Genomic DNA, 19,588 nt, shown 5'->3' with positions numbered 1-19,588 from the left:
GCCTGCTGCTTCATGCCTATGCTCTTCTCCTTATGCCCCCTGCCAGCTCTTCCCTTATGCCTTCCCCACCTACTCTCTGTCCACCCCCTGTTTAGCTTCCATTGCAGCTATGGTCCTCCAGGGCACCAGAAGCAGCTGCAGCTCCTCACCAGGTTGGGTTGTGACTGGAGGGACCAGAGCAGAAAGTAAGAGGGGTAGGGCAAAGCTGTAGGAAGGGGAATGGAGTTAGGGGGCAGGCAATGGGAAGAAAGGCTGCAGGATCCCGCTACATGGTCTCCCTTATGCTCCCTGTGACTGCAATCCCTCTCCCACACTAAACAAGCTATTCCAGCCCCGGGCCAAAGCTGAAGCTGAGTCACCACCTACTATGGGGCAGGTACTTGAATCCAAAATGAGGCTTTTTCCCCCCATGCTAACTGGGGGGAAAACGTTATCTTGGATTTGAGTAAATTTGGTACTTGGAGATCTCTGCAAGTCCCCCAAAACTGTTTTTATCATGAAGCTGTTCATGGAGCGTGGGCTCCCATAATATAACTAGATCTATTATTCATTAAAATATCACTATCACATGGGCAAGCAAGAGTTCCAACAACAGGGATTTTTCTTGTTTTCAGAATAATTTGCCCCTTGTCAGAAGTACTTCTTTTTTCTTGTAATGTCTTTATTAAATTCTTACAAGAAATGTGGCAACCTGTATCATAGTGGATATTTCATAAGCTGTGCCTTCTTAAAAGATTATTAGATGCTAAATTATGACCCCAGATATGTTCATAGAAGCTGAAGTTGATACCTTCCCTGGAAATCTTCAAGAGGAGACTGGATAGGCCCCTGGCTGGGGTCTTATGACCCCTCCCACCCCCAGTGCTCATTCCTGCCCATGGCAGGGGGTTGGACTCGATGATCTGTCTAGGTCCCTTCTGACTCATTGATTCTGTGATTCTATATATATGCTTTCCTGAGTTCTAAACAGTTAGATCCTAAGAATTGCAGTTGCAGGAAGCTACTGTCTATAAACATCTGTTTATTAAACAAAGTTCTAGATGGATCCTTCAGCAGTGCCTGGTGGCCCTAACATGTTATAATTTCTGTTTTCCAATCTGTTTTCCTTTTTGATGTGGGAACTATCTCTTCTAAACAACTTTCTTTCTCTCTTCCATGCTAAACTTGTTTGGCAACCCACAACAGTCTCAAAATAATCTAATGGGACACCTGGTTGAGAATTACTTGTCTACACTCTCTCCCCTGAGGTGTACAGTGGTCCTGAAGACCACACACTCTGAGTAAGACTTTGATAAACACACACAAAAAAACTTTTACCATGAATAGTTTACTATGGAGGCATCTCTTCCTCTGAATTAGCTTTTTAATGTTAAATATTAGTTTCTAAACATATTCCTCAAATTGTGTTGTACAGGGTTTTGTAACAGGTGGAAAAGATGGAATTGTGGCACTCTGGGATGATATGTTTGAGAGATGTCTGAAGACATATGCTATTAAAAGAGCAGCATTATCTCCTGGCTCTAAAGGTATCATTTTTTCAATATGTACTAAGAAAAGATATATGCATGAAGGTTAGTGAAATGGGATAAATGTGTGTCAAAACCTTAACAAAACATCCTGTTGACCAATTAAATATAATTGTTTATCTTGTTGTATGTATATTTTTGTAACAGTCTAGGTGCCTGAAGGGTGCTGTGATGCCCCCTGCAGACCCCCTTATCCCTACTAGGCTCTCTCTGTACCTTGCCTCTCTGGATCTTACCCTGTCTTCTCTCCTGCCACGTCTTGATGGAACCTTTATGAAAGGAAGGCTGTTGCCAGAGACTGGCCAGCCCATGGTGATCACTCTCCTTCTGTGGTCGACTCTCTTGACCTTGCATACCTTAAAGGCTTATTGTGTAGCTCCAATCCATCCCTACACCATGCCCCATGCCTTTTAGGTCATTTAAATCACCAGTCAAGTATGACATTTGTCCCTAAGTCTCCAGGCCACCTCAGGCCTTTCTTCCCTTGTTAGGTTTTCTGCCTTTCTGGCTTCAATTGCTCTACTCTGGCTGGTCCCCTAGCTAAGACCCACTGTTTTACACCTAGTTTCTGGGCCCCAGCCCTATCTCAGCCCTGCTCTCCCGGACCCTCCTATTTCCCCTGAGCTTGGAACTTAAACAAGAGTTCTAACTTAAACAGAAGCCACTTGCCTGATTAGATGCATTCCCTCTCCACCCCAGGTAATATTCCCTTGTTCCTGGGCCTGCACAGCAGCTTACCCTAATTCCTGGGTCTTCCAGGGGCCCTGATGCCAAGGGCTCCATTCCTCATGGCTCCATTCCTTGTGGCTCTCAGGGCTAGCCTTCAGCACATGCAGGCTCTGAGCTTATATAGTTCAAGTCTCAGCCCCTCTTCTGGTCTTATGCAGAGAGTTCTGGCAGTAAAGAAAAGATATCTTCTGTTAGATGACCTGTCCATAGGGCTGTTTCTTAAACCCTGCTCTGCTAGTTTCCTGTGCGTAAGCTACAAAGACCTTGCCCATAAAGGAGCCATGCCACTTTTCAGTAACGGGGTCAGGGGCCCCTTTACAGTATTGAATCTGGAGTAGTAAGGTTACATCTCTCAAGAATTTTACTTTCCTTGCTTTGATTGTTACAGTGTATTTTAATTCACTCATTCTAAAGAACTGGGTTTTACCCAATTACCCCTGGATTTACAAAATACCATGTTTACTTGAATACAAGAAGAGGGTTTTTTCCCCCCAGTTGGCATGGGAAAGAAAGGCCCTCTTCTTATAATTGCATACATGTGTTCAGCAGTGGAAACCAACCATGAAGTTGATTACATGTAGCCAACACTGAGCAGAACTGTAAAGCGCATGGCCTACATGAGGTAAACATGCTGCTGGGAACTTACCACAAGGATAAGATACTGCAGCCCATCTGAACAAGACCTATGGTAGTGCAAAGAAGCAGAGGGGTTGGAAGAGGGTTGGAGGGAATGGGGGTAGAAAGGGAAAGGGCACCAAGGCAGTTTTTTTTTTCTTCTGCATGATTATGATGGGTAAAGGAGGTGACGGGCAATGGGTGTGCAGTTTCAGTATTGTAACAGGAGTGGTGATGGTGAACTGTATATATATTATGGATTGTCAAGTGAACCAGACCAGTCACAAGACAGAACGGTAAAGGTGTAGACCTATTTATTTATGTATATAGAAATATATATATTTGTAAAAAATAAAATTGTTTGAACTATATACAAATAGGTACAGAAGTGGTGCTTAAAAATGTGTTTATGGAGTATCTGCACTGAAACTTGCAGCAGTTTCAAGAGAGGTAAACTGCATCAATTCTGGATGGATTGTCTATGGGTACCTGTAGTAACTTCACTATATGCGAGTTGTATAGATTTCATAGACATTAGGGCTGAAAGGGACCTCAGAAGATCATTGAGTCCAACCCACTGCCCCAGGGGCAGGAAGTCAGCTAGAGTCAAAGGATCCCAGCAAGATAAGTGTCCAAATGTTTCTTAAAAGAGTCCAGAGTAGGTGCTTGCACCACCTCTGGAGGCAGTCTAGTCCAGGCCTGGGGGGCTCGGACAGTAAAGAAGTTTTTCCTTATGTCCAGCCTGAAATGGTCTTGAAGGAGTTTGTGACCATTTGACCTTGTCATTCTTTGGGGCACTCTGGTGAACAGGTTTTTCCCCAGATCCTGATGTACACCCCTTATATACTTACAGGCAGCCACCAGGTCCCCCCGAGCCTGCGCTTTTCCAAGCTAAAGAGTCCCATGGCTCTCAGCCTTTCATCATAGGGCCTGGTCTCCTGCCCTGTGATCATATCCATGGCTCTCCTCTGAACTCTCTCAAGCTTCTCCACATCCTTTTTAAATTGTGGAGCCCAGAATTGGATGCAGTACTCCAGCTGCAGCCTCACCAAGGCTGAGTACAGCAGGAGGATGACATCCTGGGATTTGCTTGAGAAGCATCTATGGATGCAAGCCAGAGTTTTGCTCACTTTACCAGCTGCAACATTGCATTGGTGGCTCATATTCATCATGTGATCAATCATGACCCCCCAAGTCCTTTTCGGCCGTGGTGCTATCAAGGATAGCACTGCTGAGCCTATAAGCATGCTGCGGGGGGGTTTTCCCCAAAGTGGAGTACCTTCCATTTTTCAGTGTTGAACACCATCAGGTTTTCATCCACCCATTTTCTGAGCCCATCAAAGTTAGCCTGGATCACCAACCTATCCTCAGGTGTGGGCACTTTATCCCAAAGTTTGGTATCATTGGCAAACTTGGCCAGTCTACTTCTGATACCAATGTCTACTTCATTAATAAAGATGTTAAAGAGTATAGGCCCAAGGACGGAGCCTTGAGGGCCCTCACTGGTCATGGTGCACCACAATGATTTACTTCCGTCTATTACTACTCTCTGGGTCTGACCTCAGAGCCAATTCCCCAGCTATCGGACTGTGATGTAGCCGAGGCTGCAGTTGACCAACTTTTCCATGAGGAGATGATGGGACACCAAATCAAAGGCTTTTTTAAAATCAAGATATATGATGTCAATCTCTTCTCCCTTGTCCAGGTGATATGTCACCTGGTCACAGAAGATGAGACTGGTCAGGCAAGACCTACTCGCAACAAACCCATGCTGGCTAACCCTCAGGATGTTGCCATCAGCCAGTTTGTCAAGAATGGTAAAGAGGTCAGGCTGATAGGTCTGTAGTTCCCCAGATCTACTTTCCTCCCTTTCTTGAAGATAGGCACCACGTTGGTCTGCTTCCAATCCTCGGGCACTTCACCTGAGCGCCATGAGTTCTCGAAGATCCATGCCAGTGGCAGAGTTATGATGCCTGCCAGCTCCTTAAGTACCCTAGGGTGTAAACTGTCTGGGCCAGCTGACTTGAAGGTGTCCAGCCTCTCGAAGTGTTCCTTTACATGGTCTACATGGATGTAGAGTAACAATTCTCCCTCACCCTGGCTGTCCTGTACTGTATTGAGCAGGGCGGTTCCTTGGGGCTGGTGAGAAACTGATGCAAAATATGCATTAAGCAGGTTGGCTTTTCCCTGGATGCCAGTTTTCAGTTGTACAATTTGGTTTAGCAGGGGTCCAATGTTACCCTTGCTTTCCCTCTGCCTCCCCACATATCTGAAAAAGGACTTTTTATTGTCTTTGATACGTTACTACAGGTATGTTTATTTCTAGGTCAGTGTTTTCAAATTTCCCCCTCACTTACATGGGCTCAGAGAGAGGGTCTGACAGTAAGGAAAAAGGGGAGGTGGGAGAGGGCTGGAGGAGAAAAGTTGCAGTGGACAGAGGGCAAGGGGGCTATCTGACCACCCAGATTTATTTTTCCTGCTGTAACAGTGGGAGTGGGACACATTCAAAGCAAACCTCCAATTATTAGATTCTATAACTGGAAAATTCTATCAAATGTATAAATTTTCCATATATGGAATCTAATTATTGGAAGGGTCATCTTATAATCAAAGTCATCTTATATTTAAGTAAATATGGTATGTCTCGCATATTACAGTATAAGTACATTAAACAGATTTCGATAATGGACACTGTAAGATAAAATAATAATTAAGGTTTTTCCTTTGAATTTTCAAACAAAAAGTTCAAATGCATATATTTTTATTCTTCAGGTTTACTACTGGAAGACAACCCCTCCATTCGTGCTATTACCTTAGGACATGGGCATATACTAGTAGGAACTAAGAATGGAGAGATACTTGAAATTGATAAAAGTGGTCCCATGACTCTGCTTGTTCAGGTACAACACTAGTCTTCTTCATCAAAGTATACCTCATCTAAATGCACAAAATTCTATGGTTTCCCCTGTTGCATTTTTTCCCCTCCCTTTATCCTTGTGGCCAGTCACTCCCCATCCATCCTTCTCCCTACTCAGACAGGGATTGATGTACAATAGGACCATACTAACTCATTATAAAGTAAAGATCCATTGTGAATTACTAAATTTTGAAAATGAGCCCACTGACGCTGAGTCCCAATCTTTCTATTAGAAGATGGATTGGGACCCAGTAAAGCAAGCTAAAGGCTAAAAAAGCAAGGATAATGCAAAATAATTTCTTCATTTTTATTTTGACAATTGTAGTTCAGTAAACTGAACTACAGATCTGTCCAATTTTGGTGCTGCCAGGGGCTGTGTGGACCACACGCTCCAGGTGTGGCTCCCTTGGGGTCCCTTCCCACCATGTAGGCTGTGCTGGTGGCATACAGCCCCTGCTGCACAGGAAGCACCAGCAGCACACATCCACACCCCTGCCAGGCGGCACCAATGGCACATGGCCTGCTCCCAGCCACTAGGCAGCACTGGTGACATGCAGCCCCCTTGCCACCCAGGAAGCACTGGTGGCACATGACTTTCTGTCCCCTGTTGCATGGGCTGTGCCAACAGCACCCCAGATCCTCCCGCAGTGCATGGCAGTGGAAAAGGCAGCTGCAGGGGCCTGCAGGCCATATGTTATCCATCCATCCATTGGCCATCAGTTGGACAGTCCTGTTTTATATTATATTAACATATTTACATCCTAGTAAATTCTCTATTTTTTATTTCGTGAACAATATTAAGTATTAGAACTATAACAGCTGATTGCAGCAATGTGCTATTAAATATTTGTTGAGCAGTAGAAAGAGCCTGCTAGCTCTGTACTTTTATAAAACTTGGTTTTCTACAAGTATTGCTTAAAAATTTCTCAGGTACATGTCCTGTATGGTCTCTGATGTTGCTTTGTTGTAGTTAACTTTACTAGCTATTATCCCTTCTATATGGAATGTTGTTTTAATTTTTCTTTTACATGTTGTTTTTTAATTCAGGTGTCGGGTTTATTATTTGTACAGTTCTATTACTGTTAACTGATATTTTTTCTTTTGTTTTAGATACATTGTATCTACTTGAATCATAGACACATCTGAGACTTTTGCCTTCATTTGGCTAATTTATTTTCTAATGTTCTCACCAAGCATTATATGACAGTGAAATATTAAGTAACCTTTCAGCTTTCAGTAACTTGTGTTATGTCCATAAGGGGATAGGAGATGAGAGGTTTATCCTGGACTTATATTTTAACCAGAAAATTGCAAAGGAACCTCATTTTCACGTATTTTTACTCAAAGGAATACCAGTATTAATGTCAAATGATACTGAAATTACATGAAAATAATCTGATTGATGCAGAGAGTTCTGGCAGTAGAGAAAAGATATGGGCTACCTGCATCCAGGATAATAAAGTTACATGGAAGAAGTCTCATGATTTATCATGTAGATTACATTATTATGATACATAGATCAGCTCAAAAAAAAATGGAAAGTATGTAAAATGCAATCAAGATGACCCTACAAGACTCTAGATGATCTTGTTGTTTTAATGAAATTTTCCCTTGTCTACGAGTTGCAGATTGCAGAACTGGATTATTAATATGTGAACTGACCTTTGTCCTGGAGTGCTGGCAAGATGTACATAAATTGCAGGACATCCAGAGAGAGCAACAAAAATGACTAAAGGTCATAAAACTAATCTGTGAGAAAATATTAAAAGAACTCAATATGCAGATGCTGCTCTGTCAGTTGAAAGATGGGATTTTTTTTTTTTTTTATTGTCAGAGCTATACCATCTCCTGAAAGTAACACCAGCTGTGCTTGCAAAAGGTGTATTTTGCCAGCGAAGTTGTATCCACACTGAGGGGTTTTGCCAGCAGAATTGTCACTGAAGGTCATGGCTTTTCAGTCCTAGCCAACATGCCTGGCCTGTAGAACTTCATCATGTAGACACAAACATTCTCCTTGAATGTGCAATCACTCCAGGAAAGTGGTGAAAGTCCTCTTACATGAAACTTTTATGGCAAGTTAATAAAGCACTAGACAATGTCCTTGCAGAGGAAATGTTGGTTATAGCCATACATAGGCAGACAAGGTTATCTGGGTAAATGTCGCATCGTTTATTAGTTGGTCCATTAAAAGATATCACATTTACCCAAAGAACCTTGTCTGGTAGAGGAATGAACCACAGAGGTTGAACAGTGTTATTTGTCTATAATGTCTCTGATTTTCTCTAGGGACACATGGAGGGGGAAGTCTGGGGCTTGGCAGCTCACCCTCTTTTGCCTATATGTGCAACAGTGAGTGATGATAAAACACTAAGAATCTGGGAGCTTTCCTCCCAGCACCGCATGCTGGCTGTGAGGAAACTCAAAAAAGGTAACTCTCTTTTGACTCCATTCTGTCATAGAAAAAGTACCACTACTCCACCTTCCTTCTGTTGCTCTCATCGTACTTTACAGATATTAATGATTAAGCCCCAATATACCTACTACCCCCTATAAGCAAGATTATTGCTGTTTTCCCCAGCAAAGTTATAAGCAATAAGATACTCCTTTTGGCCTTTTCCAGGTGGAAGGTGCTGTGCCTTTTCTCCTGATGGGAAAGCCTTGGCTGTAGGGCTGAACGATGGGAGTTTTCTGGTGGTGAATGCTGATACTGTTGAAGATATGGTCTCTTTTCATCACAGAAAAGAAATGATCTCTGATATCAAATTTTCACGAGGTGCAGTTAAAATAAGTTTTCAGTGGTAGACTTAAAATGCAATGTTAAGAGGGTATGTTTGGTTCACATATGTTCTAGGCTAAGGGTTTTAAGTATATTTCATTTCAGTGTGTTTGTACAGAGCCGAGGTCTTAGTTGAGTCCTGTGGGTGCTACTGTAGGATGACAACCATAGCAAGAATATTGATGCATATTTATGGATTCCTTTGCCAAACTAAATGTCTGTTTTACAGATTCAGGAAAATACCTGGCAGTGGCTTCCCATGATAATTTTGTAGATATTTATAATGTGCTTACCAGCAAAAGAGTTGGCATCTGCCGCGGTGCTTCTAGCTATATCACACACATTGACTGGGACTCAAGAGGTAAATAGTAAATTGAGATTACAGTTTACAAATATGTGAATTAAAATCCCTATGATTGCAGTAAAAGTACATGTCAAATAAGCGTGTTTTTACACCTGTGTAAAGGAGGCTTATAGAGGTATTAGCATTTTGTATGTCCAGAGTCCTTTTTTCCTACTAGAGAAGACATGGAATTTTTTTCTTACATCCTGTTCTGACTTTAGAACAATGTCAATAGGATGGCATAGGCGGAAAAGCAAAGAATTTATATACAACTTAATTTTTAAGCATTAATCATGTAGTTACTTAAGTAACAATGTAAGAACCCCTAAAATAGAATAATCAGACACAGAAAGAATAATAATAATAATAAACACAGAAAGAATTAGTAGGTAAAATGTTATGATGAGTGTTATGCAGGAAGTCAGACTAGATGACCATGATAATAAATACCCTTATGGCCTTAAAAGGTATTTCCTCATTTAACATTCTCTGCTGTTTGTGTCCTGCCATCACCACCGGACATTAATATAGTTCTTGGAATAAAAGACTACCTCCTCATTTGGTGAAAATCAACATAACTCCATTGACTTCAAAGGAATGACACTGAGTGACAACAACCCAGCCTCCGCTTCCTTAGGAGGCAGCTGCTTCCCTTCTCAAACCAGATTTTGGAAAACTCCTTTTGAAACAAATCCCCAAATATATTTTTTTAAGTAGCTTAATTTTAAATCATTGACATTTCCAGGCGCTGCTGTCAGTTTTGGATTGAAACTTCTAAAGAAGAGTGCTGCTTCTGAACATTTATGAGGAAGGATATCTGAGCAGTGCACCTCCAGCTCATCAGAGTATCTCAGTTTGCACCTTGGAGTGAGACCTTTTTTGCCCACAAGCCTTGCAGCTGTAGCACAGGAGGCAGAGGAAGGGTTGTAGGTTTCTAGGCCTGCTAGCAGTCAGGTGTGCCATAAGCAAACTGAGATGCAGGAAGATGCTGATTCAGAACTAGCACATTAGGTGGTTTCTCTTCCCTTGTTGGAAGGGCTGAAGAAACCTTTCACCCCCTGGGCATCAATAGTTCATGATCACCCGGAAAGTTTTAGAATCATTCGGTTGAAAGGACTTCATTTTTCAGCAGGAGTTTTATTTCAGAAATGTCTCAGTCTTTCTGTCTGCTTCAGTTAAGCTCAAATGTAAGGCATTTTCTGCTTTTTCCTTTCATGCCCGAAGGCTTACTAATGTACAGTCAATTTCAACCTCATCTGCCTGACTGTTAGCACATAATTTGGGTCACACTTCTAATGTTCCTATTCAAGGACGTAGGTATACATTTATACTTCATGCTACTAGGGCAGTGTTTGCATAGGTGGAAGTAACATTTTCAACTTTTATGTCACTTATTATGGAATCTTGCAAAAACTGTCATGAAAATTACCAGCCCAGCTACACAATCTGTTAAATTTTAGATCTAATTGACATGTCCAGGCACTGCTTTCATTTACCATGCAGATGAAAACACTAATAAAATGTTACACACCATCAAAAAATATTTATTGGAGGAGCCTGGAATTTTTGCAAGATGGTTACATGATACTTGAAATCCCACATTTAGGACTTGATCCAGTATAACTACTTAGCACTTCTGAGGACCACTCAGGACCAGGCATATCTGGACCCACACCCTGCTCTCTCTGACTAACTTCCAAATAGGATCATATGAAAGCAGGGCCAGAAGGGACTTCACAATGTTATCTGATCCAGTTCAAGCGAGGATCATCCCTGACTAAACTATCCCTGCAAAATGTCTATCCAACCTGATCTTGAAAATTTCCACGGATGGAGATTCCACAGTTTTTCTAGGCAATGTTTGACTACTTTCATAGTCAGAAAATTCCTCCTAATCTCCAACCTCAATTTCTCTTCTGCGTCTTGAGTCCTTTGCTGTAGCTAGTCCTGTCCCTACAGCCACAGAAAAGTCCAGCTCCAGCCTCTGTAAAATTGCCCTTCAGGCAATCCCCACTGAGTCTTCTCTTCTCTTTAATCATGTTTGTTGCTCTCTGCTGCACTCTTTCCAATCTGTCCATATCCTTTTTGAGGGATGGGGCCCAAAACTGGCTGCAATACTCTAGGTGAAGCCTCACCAGTGCTAAATAGAGCAGAAGAATCGCTTCCCTTGATTTGCAAGTAATACTCCTGTTAATACAACCTAGTACAACCTGTTGGCCCTTTTTGCAACAGGAGTACACAGTTGACTCATATTCAGCTAACAGTGTACTGTAACCCCCGGTGCTTCTCTGCAGTACTACCGCCTAGCCAATCATTCCCCAGCCTGCACTGGTGCATGCAATTATTCTGTCCCAAGTGCAGGACTTAGCAGTTGTCCTTGCTGAATTTCATCTGGTTCATTGTACACCATTTTTCCAGTCAAGATTTTCTTCCTGTAAATGTTCGTAGCTGGGGTCTACCCAACTTGAGGAGGTGGCTAGCTGATTTTGTGGAGAGATTGCAGGGCCAGCCACCATTTTCATGGACTGACTGTGGTGGTGCCTCCCCCACACCTCTGGCCAATGGGCCCTGGTGGCCCCCATCCCTGGCTGCTGATTTGGTTGTGAGAGCTGTCCGTCATATGGCCCTACCCCTCACCACCAATTGGTGGAGGGGTGGAGCCACACAACAGGCAGTCCTCTCAGCCAATCAAGGGGTAGGGGTGGCAACCATCTTGGGCTTCCCTTTGTGCCTACCTTCCCCCCACCCTGCCGCAGCAGGCTGCACAGCTGAGCTGCAGCACTATGAGGACTGCTGGCTGTCTGTGGGGAGCCAACATTTTATTTTCAGTAAGTTTTTTATGGGGGTTGGTGCGGATTTTGCAATCATCGCCAATTTCAGGGGCAATGCCGGATTTCATGATCTCCATAAAATTGTGATTTCAATAGGTCCCTATTCATACCTGGTTCTTATCGTCTAGTCACAAATAGCTGTCCAGATGGTACATTACAGTATGTCATAAAATTTCTTCTTTAAAAAAATATTCAGAAGATTCATAATAATGTATAAAATACACAATATTCTCTTACTTCATTTACAGGAAAATTATTGCAAGTCAATTCTGGCGCCAAAGAACAACTGTTTTTTGAAGCACCCAGGGGCAAAAGACATATTATAAGAACTGCAGAGGTAAGATCACGCAAATTGCATTTTTGAATATTTCACTTCAAGCTAACTTCAAGGTTTCACACTTTGAGGCTGCATGTACACGACATGCTGACTGTGTAGTTGTTACTGCACAGTCATTTTAGTACTTGTTTATAGTTACTGCACTGTACTTGTTTATAGTTATGTTGATAACCCGAGTTCTTGCACTGCAGCAGCGCCAAACGACTCTTCCATGACGCTGACTGCACAGTAGCCCAAAACTACAGTGCAGTAGCATCACATCATGCTTCCTGCCACACTGTGCAGTAGTCACCATCTCATGTAGACCTGGCCTAAAAGTTGCTGTTATACAGCTAAAAATCAGTACTTTATGTATTCCGATGCTTTATTTTTTCATATTCAAATGTTGATTGTTTCAGTGGCTGTGATAAGAACTTTTTATCACTCTATATAGGTCCTTTCATAGCAGCTACAGTGCCGTTTAGTTTGGGATGCATATTAGTATTTTTAAAATAGAATTATTTCAGACCTGATCTAGTATGGTTAAGACAGTGAGCAAGATTTTCAGAAACAGTTGACATTGCGCTACTACTTCTTCCATTGAAATAAAAGTAAAAAGTGCAAATTTGCTAAAAAAGAAAAAAAACCACATCTTAGAATGAAATTGCATGAATACAAAAAGGAAAAAAAAGTACCAAATTTTTCATTACCTTCAATGTCTGTAGGTGCATCCATTTGTTCATGTAGAATGAAAAATGCAAACAAATAACTCAGCATTTAAAACAAGTAATTTTGCACCATCCTTTTATAAGATCACCAGTTTTGTATATTATCAGTGTCCCTGTATTTTCAAGTGCAACTTAGGAAGCTACTTTGGGGGATACGGGGTGCATCTGCATGTGCTGTTAAGGCAATGAAATAAACAGTTCTATATGTGCACCCAGGACTGCAACACTTTGAGCCAGGGTGGAGCAGCCCTGGGGTGCCAGGGAGACTGGGGGGTCAGTCCTGGGTTCTGGGTGGCAGTGACAGGCAGCAAAGGGGCTGTCTAGGGCACAAGGATGCTAAAGTGTGGAGCTAGGCAGCAGGCAGCCCCCACACTTTAGCACTTTCATGCCCTAGCCAGCCCCTGTCACCATCCACGTGTGCATTTGAGCCATAGGATAGTACTGTCCCTGACAGTACTATCTTACAGTGGAGTTAATTAACTGCACCCTAATACCAGTGCACATATAGACTATGATGCTTTATTGTGGAGCTAATTAGTCAATGCCACGTTAAAGCACAGGTGTAGATGCACCTACTGTGTACTGGACAACAGTCAAAACCCCTTTGTTTTGGGAATTTTTGTTTTCAGATAGAGAAGATTGAGTGGGATACTTGGACGTGTGTTCTTGGTCCTACATGTGAAGGAATTTGGCCCAGACACAGCGATGTCACTGTCGTAAATGCAGCCAGCCTTACCAAAGATGGAACCTTGTTAGCTACAGGAGATGATTTTGGTTTTGTGAAGCTTTTTTCATATCCAGTGAAGGTAACAAATAGTATTTGTTCCTCTAGTTGGAAGTTGTGCTGGAAAAGGAACTGAGAAAAAAATACTGTGGGAAAATATGAAAAATTGGTAACAGGAATTCTTTGTGTTACAGGGTCAACATGCTAAGTTCAAGAAGTATGTGGGTCATAGTGCCCAAGTAACCAATGTTCGATGGTTACATAATGACTCTGTGCTGCTGACTGTAGGTGGTGCTGATACTGCTCTGATGATCTGGACCAGAGAGTTTGTGGGTATCCAGGAGAGTAAACTGGTTGACAGTGAGGAGTCAGATACAGATGCAGAAGAGGATGGAGGTAAAAGGGTTACATGAAAAACATGTTTAGTTTACCTCTGATCCTACAGGGACTCTCATGCATGCTTAACTGTAAGCATTTGCCCTTGATTGCATCAGACTCTTCACGTGCTTAAAGTTAAGTCTGTGTAATTCTTTGTAGGATCAGGGCCATGGTTTGCCTATTTTGTTGCATATCTTTATTTCTTAGTTTTCTACTTGGAAAAGTCAGTGTACTGGGCACCTGTCCAGCTGTAGCAAACAAATTGCTCATTTTACCTTTAACTTTATTTAAGGTTATGACAGCGATGTTGCGAGAGAAAAAGCTATTGATTATACAACTAAGATCTATGCTGTAAGCATCCGAGAAATGGAGGGAACAAAGCCCCACCAGCAACTGAAAGAAGTTTCAGCAGAGGAAAGGTATGTCATGCAAATACATTCACTACCAAGTAAAGAGTAAATTTTTTAAATTTTATTGAACCAAAAATATTCCTTTACAGATATTAACACAACATAATATTTACACTTTACAAGCCAGTATTTTGAAATTTTACTTATGTCCCACTACCTCATTAGGTGTGAGTGTGTGTACATACACACACAAAGTGTGTTGTTCTTGAATGAAAGCTGTCAATTATCTTTATTTTTCTAAGTGCACTGTGGAATCATATGGAGTCACTCTTGCTGTTTGATATGAAGTACCTCAGGTATTTTCAAGGAGGAGCTTGTTCCTGCCACCATATGTGTATTTGGACCTACAAAACAGTAAAATCAAATCAAATTAGGGCATGGCTTGCAAGTTGATTCATCTTGATCTCTAGAGGATGTTTGTTCTTATTGCAAAAGCATTGAATTCTGGCAACAAGTGTGTCCTAGGGCTTGAATGAAAGAGGTATTTTAGATCAAGTCTGAATTATGGTAGAACAGATGGGTGGGTATACTCTATTTAAATGGCCTTGACTAATATTGTCAAATTCTCACTTTTTAAAACTTTGCTGTTAAAATGCCAGGGGAGAAAGTTTTCACGATCCTTAAAAAGAGTGCCAAGCCCAGGACAGATTGGGTTTCCTAGAAAGCTCAAAAGCTTCTGCTAAAATTCTGCATTCATGGGGTGAACACCAGCGCCTATTGAAGTCTCTCGCAAAATTCTGATCAGCTTCAGCAGAATGATGATTTCAGCCCTTGAAAACCTGATGTGCACAAAGACATGCAGGATCAGCTCTGTAATGAGTAAACCACCTGCCATGCTATTTCATAGCTCCTTTTCTAGTTTCCTATGTTTTTTGCTTTAGGTAATAATACTTTCTAAAAAGCATGTCGTCTGAAGATACTCCCACTCCAGCCGTGCAATCAGTGCAGCACTAACCCTATATCTTATACATAGTTTGTGACCATTTGTACATTTCCCTCTACCTTTAAATGATTGATATATGCTCTTTTAGTTATTATGCATGTTCATGTATATGTATGAAAGAGAACTGGTATCACTGCTTATAGTAAAGGTTGACCCAACAGCACTTGCTGTGATAAGATTCTTCACCAAGCATTACCTGTTCGTGTCATGCCATTGTCAGGTTTAGGCTGAAATATTTTGGAAAGATTCAGCTAAAACAATCAACTTTATCTCAGACAAAGATGGGGAAAGAGGACAAACATTATTTTGCCCATGTTAAAAACTCTTCAGGTTCTGTTACTGAGAAACTCTAGCACCTCTTTTTTTGGATGAAGGTTAAAATTTCCTGGAGAAGGAGTTGTCAGTCTGGTGCTAGGATTGTTTGCCTTTTTGTTTAGTGTTGAATGTGGCTTAATTGTAAACTACAGAAAATCTCTGTTTGTGCATCCTCAGGAGAGTCTTGTTAAAATCTGGCAGCTACAGTCCCCAGAGATTCCTCCCTTTTTCAGTGTACTGTGGTTCAGCTTGCAGAGACAGAAAAGAGCTGCTATGATGCCAAGCAGAGGAACTGAGACTTGTGAGACTGTCCCTTTTGGGGCTCTTAATGCTCCTCTTGCTGACAGCCAATCTTTGTGTTGGAGAAGGAAGAAACAGTCATTTTCAAACACAGAGGGATGAAATTGAATAGACACAATGAGCAGAGTTTTGCAGGAACCATATGATGGGAAGAAGCAGAGGGAATAAAACAGGTTCCAGAAGAGCAAGTTGGAGGGAGCCTAGAGAGGAAGGAGCAGAAACAACTGTTGAGGGGCTGGGTTGGAGGAGATGGAGAATAGATCAGGAGCTGGGGAGGAAGGTTCAGATTAGTGATTCTCAACCAGGGTGCTGTGGCACCCTGGAGTGCCTTGCTCCTTTCAAGAGTGCTATAGGGTGCTATGCAGTGTTAGCACTGGCAGGTGTGCAAACATAATTCACAGGACAAACCCAGAGATTTCAAATGGAAAAACATAGTAAAATCATCCTAACCTGTTGAGTTCTTGGCAACAGAAAAATAATGCTCTGTTACCATATTTACTCAAATATAAGGCAACCCTGACTATAAGATGATGACCCGCCCCCCCATAATTAGATTCTTTATATGGAAAATTTGCAATTTTTAAATAATTTTCCAGGTGTAGAATCAAATTATGGGAGGTTTGTCTTGAATTTGTCCCCCTCCCACTCTCCTGCAGCCCCATCATCCCCCCCTTATTGTCATACCCTTGTCTCTCTGAGTTCATGAAAGTGAGGTGAGATTCACCACTTTCTGAGTGTCACCAAAAAAATCCTGTTGTTAGCACAGGATATGGTACTATATGGACTCATACCAAAGGGGAAAAGTTATTAAGGACTTTATTAGCATGTTTTAAAGCTAGTTTATGGAAAGTAAGAAATACCCGTTTTTTTAAGGGGTTGGCTTTCACTGGAAAAGAGTGTCTGAAGCTGGGGCTGCATGAACTGAAATACCACATTGATTGGGGCAGGAAAGAGTTCAGAAAAGAAGAGGCAGAGAAGTGGAGGAAAAAGGACTGAACCCACTTGTTTCACTAAACCAACAGACAGGACTGATGGAAGGGGCAGAGAGTTTCAGGCGGTTACTAAAGTAATCCTTTTTCATAGGTTTCTGGATGAAGAACAAGAGTTTTGTAAGGGGTTCTTTTGTGGAAAGTTGAAGAATGCTGTTTAAGGGTTTAATACACGTAGTTGTTTTTGTAATATGAAACTTTGGTAAAACAAAGATGCTTAATGTGAAGTTTTGTAAGAACAGGGTGATGTGTGTTTCTAATAAAATTTGTGTAAAAAAAAAAGTTCATGTTGCCCAATACAGGCCATGGGTTTTACAGTCATGCTTAGTGTTGGCTGCATTTAATCAGCTTCATAGTTGGTTTCCATTGCTGAGCACATTCTGCTTCTGGCAGCCATTTAATGATAAACAATGTATTTAATGAGGTTTCCTTGTCTGTGAATGTAGGGTGAGAGTTTTGCCTCCATGCTACTTGAGGTAGGGAAAAATCATCTTATATTTGAGTAAATATGGTATTTTAGTCAAATAATGAGTGAAAACTAAAAGCTGGAATTTTCTCAGGGGTGCCTTGAATTTAAAAGGTTTGAGAGTTGCTTTCTTTTTGTTGCAGAAATTGGAAGATGTCTAATGAATGAGGCAGGAATGGCAGGAAATGATGTCTCAGCAGAGGATAGAATTGCTTGTTGCTTTGGAAAATTGTATTCCACATGTTTCTGCCATAAAGTTCTTACATGATGCTTGGAAAGTTAAAAGAGTTTTTTGTTTAAAAGAACTCTGTTCTTTTTTTTTTTGGTGCCTAATGTGAGATATATTAGGTTAGATTTGCAGAAGTATCAAATGCTCATAACTGCAACTAAAGCTGATTTGAGCTGTGGTTTGAACACAAGAGCACTTTATACTAGTAGAAAAATCAGGTTTTAGATGGACACCCAAAACTAATAGACACTTTTGGGAATTTGAGTTTTATATCTCTTTGTGCCTCCATTTCCCTGATGCAAAATGGGTTTAATATTTAATCTCAAAGGGATTATGAGGAGGAAATTAATATCTTTATATTCAGTACAGGTTTTGGATAGAATTAAGTGAGGACTGAGACCACACCTTGGGTCTGGCAGGTAAAAAGAAATACTGAATTATTGAATGTGGCCAGGGCCCTTTGGGGAAAAAAATCATATGATCATGTAATCAAATTTTGTATTAAAATGTATATACATGAAGAGATGAAATTAAGATTTCAGGGGCAACCTTAATTTTCGGATTTCTGAAATTTTAAGTCTTTGATATTGCAACTGTAACCTTTTATTAATATAATTTTATATACTCAATATCTAAAGCCTATTTTTCTTCATTTTTTATTATGATGAATGAAACAGAAGCAGAAATAAACATTCCCCCACATCTTCCTTTTCCTCTCACTTTGCCACTATACTTCTATATATTTGCAAATACTAGAGACGCTAAAATGGCTTGTTTTTTGGCAGTGGACAGTTTGATTTAACATAAGAACATAAGAATTGTCATTCAGTGGGTCAGACCATAGGTCTATCTTGCCCAGTATCCTGTGTCACAGTGGCAGAGAGTGGATGCTGAAATGGAGAGTGAACTCCCTGAGTACATCCCCATGAGCGCACACATGTGATTTGTGGTATCTCAAAGCCATTTGAAGTGCCACAAACCACACATAGCGCAGGGTTTGAAATATGGGGGAGCCTGGGGAGCCTGAGGCCCCCATAAGAGACAAGAGCCTCCCATAAGCCCCCCATAAAGGATGAGAGCCCCCAGCCCACCCCGCGCCTTTCTGAGCAGCTCAGGTGGTGATGACAGCTCCTTCCAACTTCTGGCTACCACTGCTGCAGACCCCCTCAAGAATCAGAGTGTAATTTGAACCCTGACCCAGCTTACGTGGGCCCATGAACCACTCTGCTAATCTGCAGCATCGCAGGTTTTTTTGACACTAGAGAATCAAATCTGTGATCTTGAATTTTGACACAGACTCCCTTCTTACATCTTCTTATCACTTCTTCTCCCTTACGGGGTGGTGCAGGAATTATCCGGAACATGGTTTGAATGTCACATTCTGATTTATGAAACATATTTGTCTCTTGATATAAAGATTAAAAAAAGCATCACCTTCACTACATAAAGTCATGAATTCAACAGCATTTCTTTGCTTGAATTGGATTACACAGAGGCTTTTTTTAAAAAAAAAACTTTTTTTTTGTCCAACTTCTAAGCAACTGTGGGCCACACATACACCCTGTGAGCCTCAATAGTGGGGCTGTGCACTCAGGTGTCTCCCCACCAGCTTCCTGCACTACCTGGCCAGGCACCCTGTCTCGCCCTAAGCTACCCAATCACAGGCCTCCAGTTGAACAACTATGTTTTAAATTATGTATTATGTAGCCCTGTAACATTCCCAAAAACACAATCCTAAGTGTATAGTTATACCACTTACATATTTGATCAATTCCCTAAACTTCCTCTTAAATAGTAACAGGAATATAATTAATGGACAGCAATGAAGTATCCATTTAAGGGGTCTTAAATTCCTTTATTGCTACAAACTACCAACAAAATCTTTGAGACATAGTTTCATAGTTTCATAGTAGCTAGAGTCAGGAGGGACCTGAACAGATCATCTAGCCTGACCCCCGCCACAGGCAGGAATGAATGCTGGGTTCACAAGACCCCAGACAGGTGATCATCCAACCCCCTCTTGAATTTACCCAAGGTAGGGGCAAGGACCACT

The 19,588-nt window shown here is 41.4% G+C and overlaps 1 protein-coding gene across 3 annotated transcripts in view; it reads left to right on the top strand.

Annotated features, from left to right (window-relative positions):
- The window catches only part of EML6 (echinoderm microtubule associated protein like 6), a 404,089-nt gene that overhangs the window by 318,468 nt on the left and 66,033 nt on the right, over window positions 1–19,588 (top strand). For all 3 annotated transcript variants that reach the window (XM_019508035.1, XM_019508018.1, XM_019508025.1), the window contains exons 19-27: window positions 1,415–1,526; window positions 5,643–5,770; window positions 8,074–8,215; window positions 8,408–8,560; window positions 8,793–8,924; window positions 11,986–12,074; window positions 13,411–13,587; window positions 13,700–13,901; window positions 14,176–14,302. In XM_019508035.1, coding sequence (XP_019363580.1) covers window positions 1,415–1,526; window positions 5,643–5,770; window positions 8,074–8,215; window positions 8,408–8,560; window positions 8,793–8,924; window positions 11,986–12,074; window positions 13,411–13,587; window positions 13,700–13,901; window positions 14,176–14,302 — 1,262 coding nt within the window. The remainder of the gene's footprint in view (window positions 1–1,414; window positions 1,527–5,642; window positions 5,771–8,073; window positions 8,216–8,407; window positions 8,561–8,792; window positions 8,925–11,985; window positions 12,075–13,410; window positions 13,588–13,699; window positions 13,902–14,175; window positions 14,303–19,588) is intronic.

This window comes from Gavialis gangeticus, unplaced genomic scaffold (assembly GCF_001723915.1).
Source record: "Gavialis gangeticus isolate Ggan-Ray unplaced genomic scaffold, GavGan_comp1, whole genome shotgun sequence".
Lineage (NCBI taxonomy): Eukaryota > Metazoa > Chordata > Crocodylia > Gavialidae > Gavialis > Gavialis gangeticus.
This window is presented reverse-complemented; position numbering and strand designations above follow the sequence as displayed.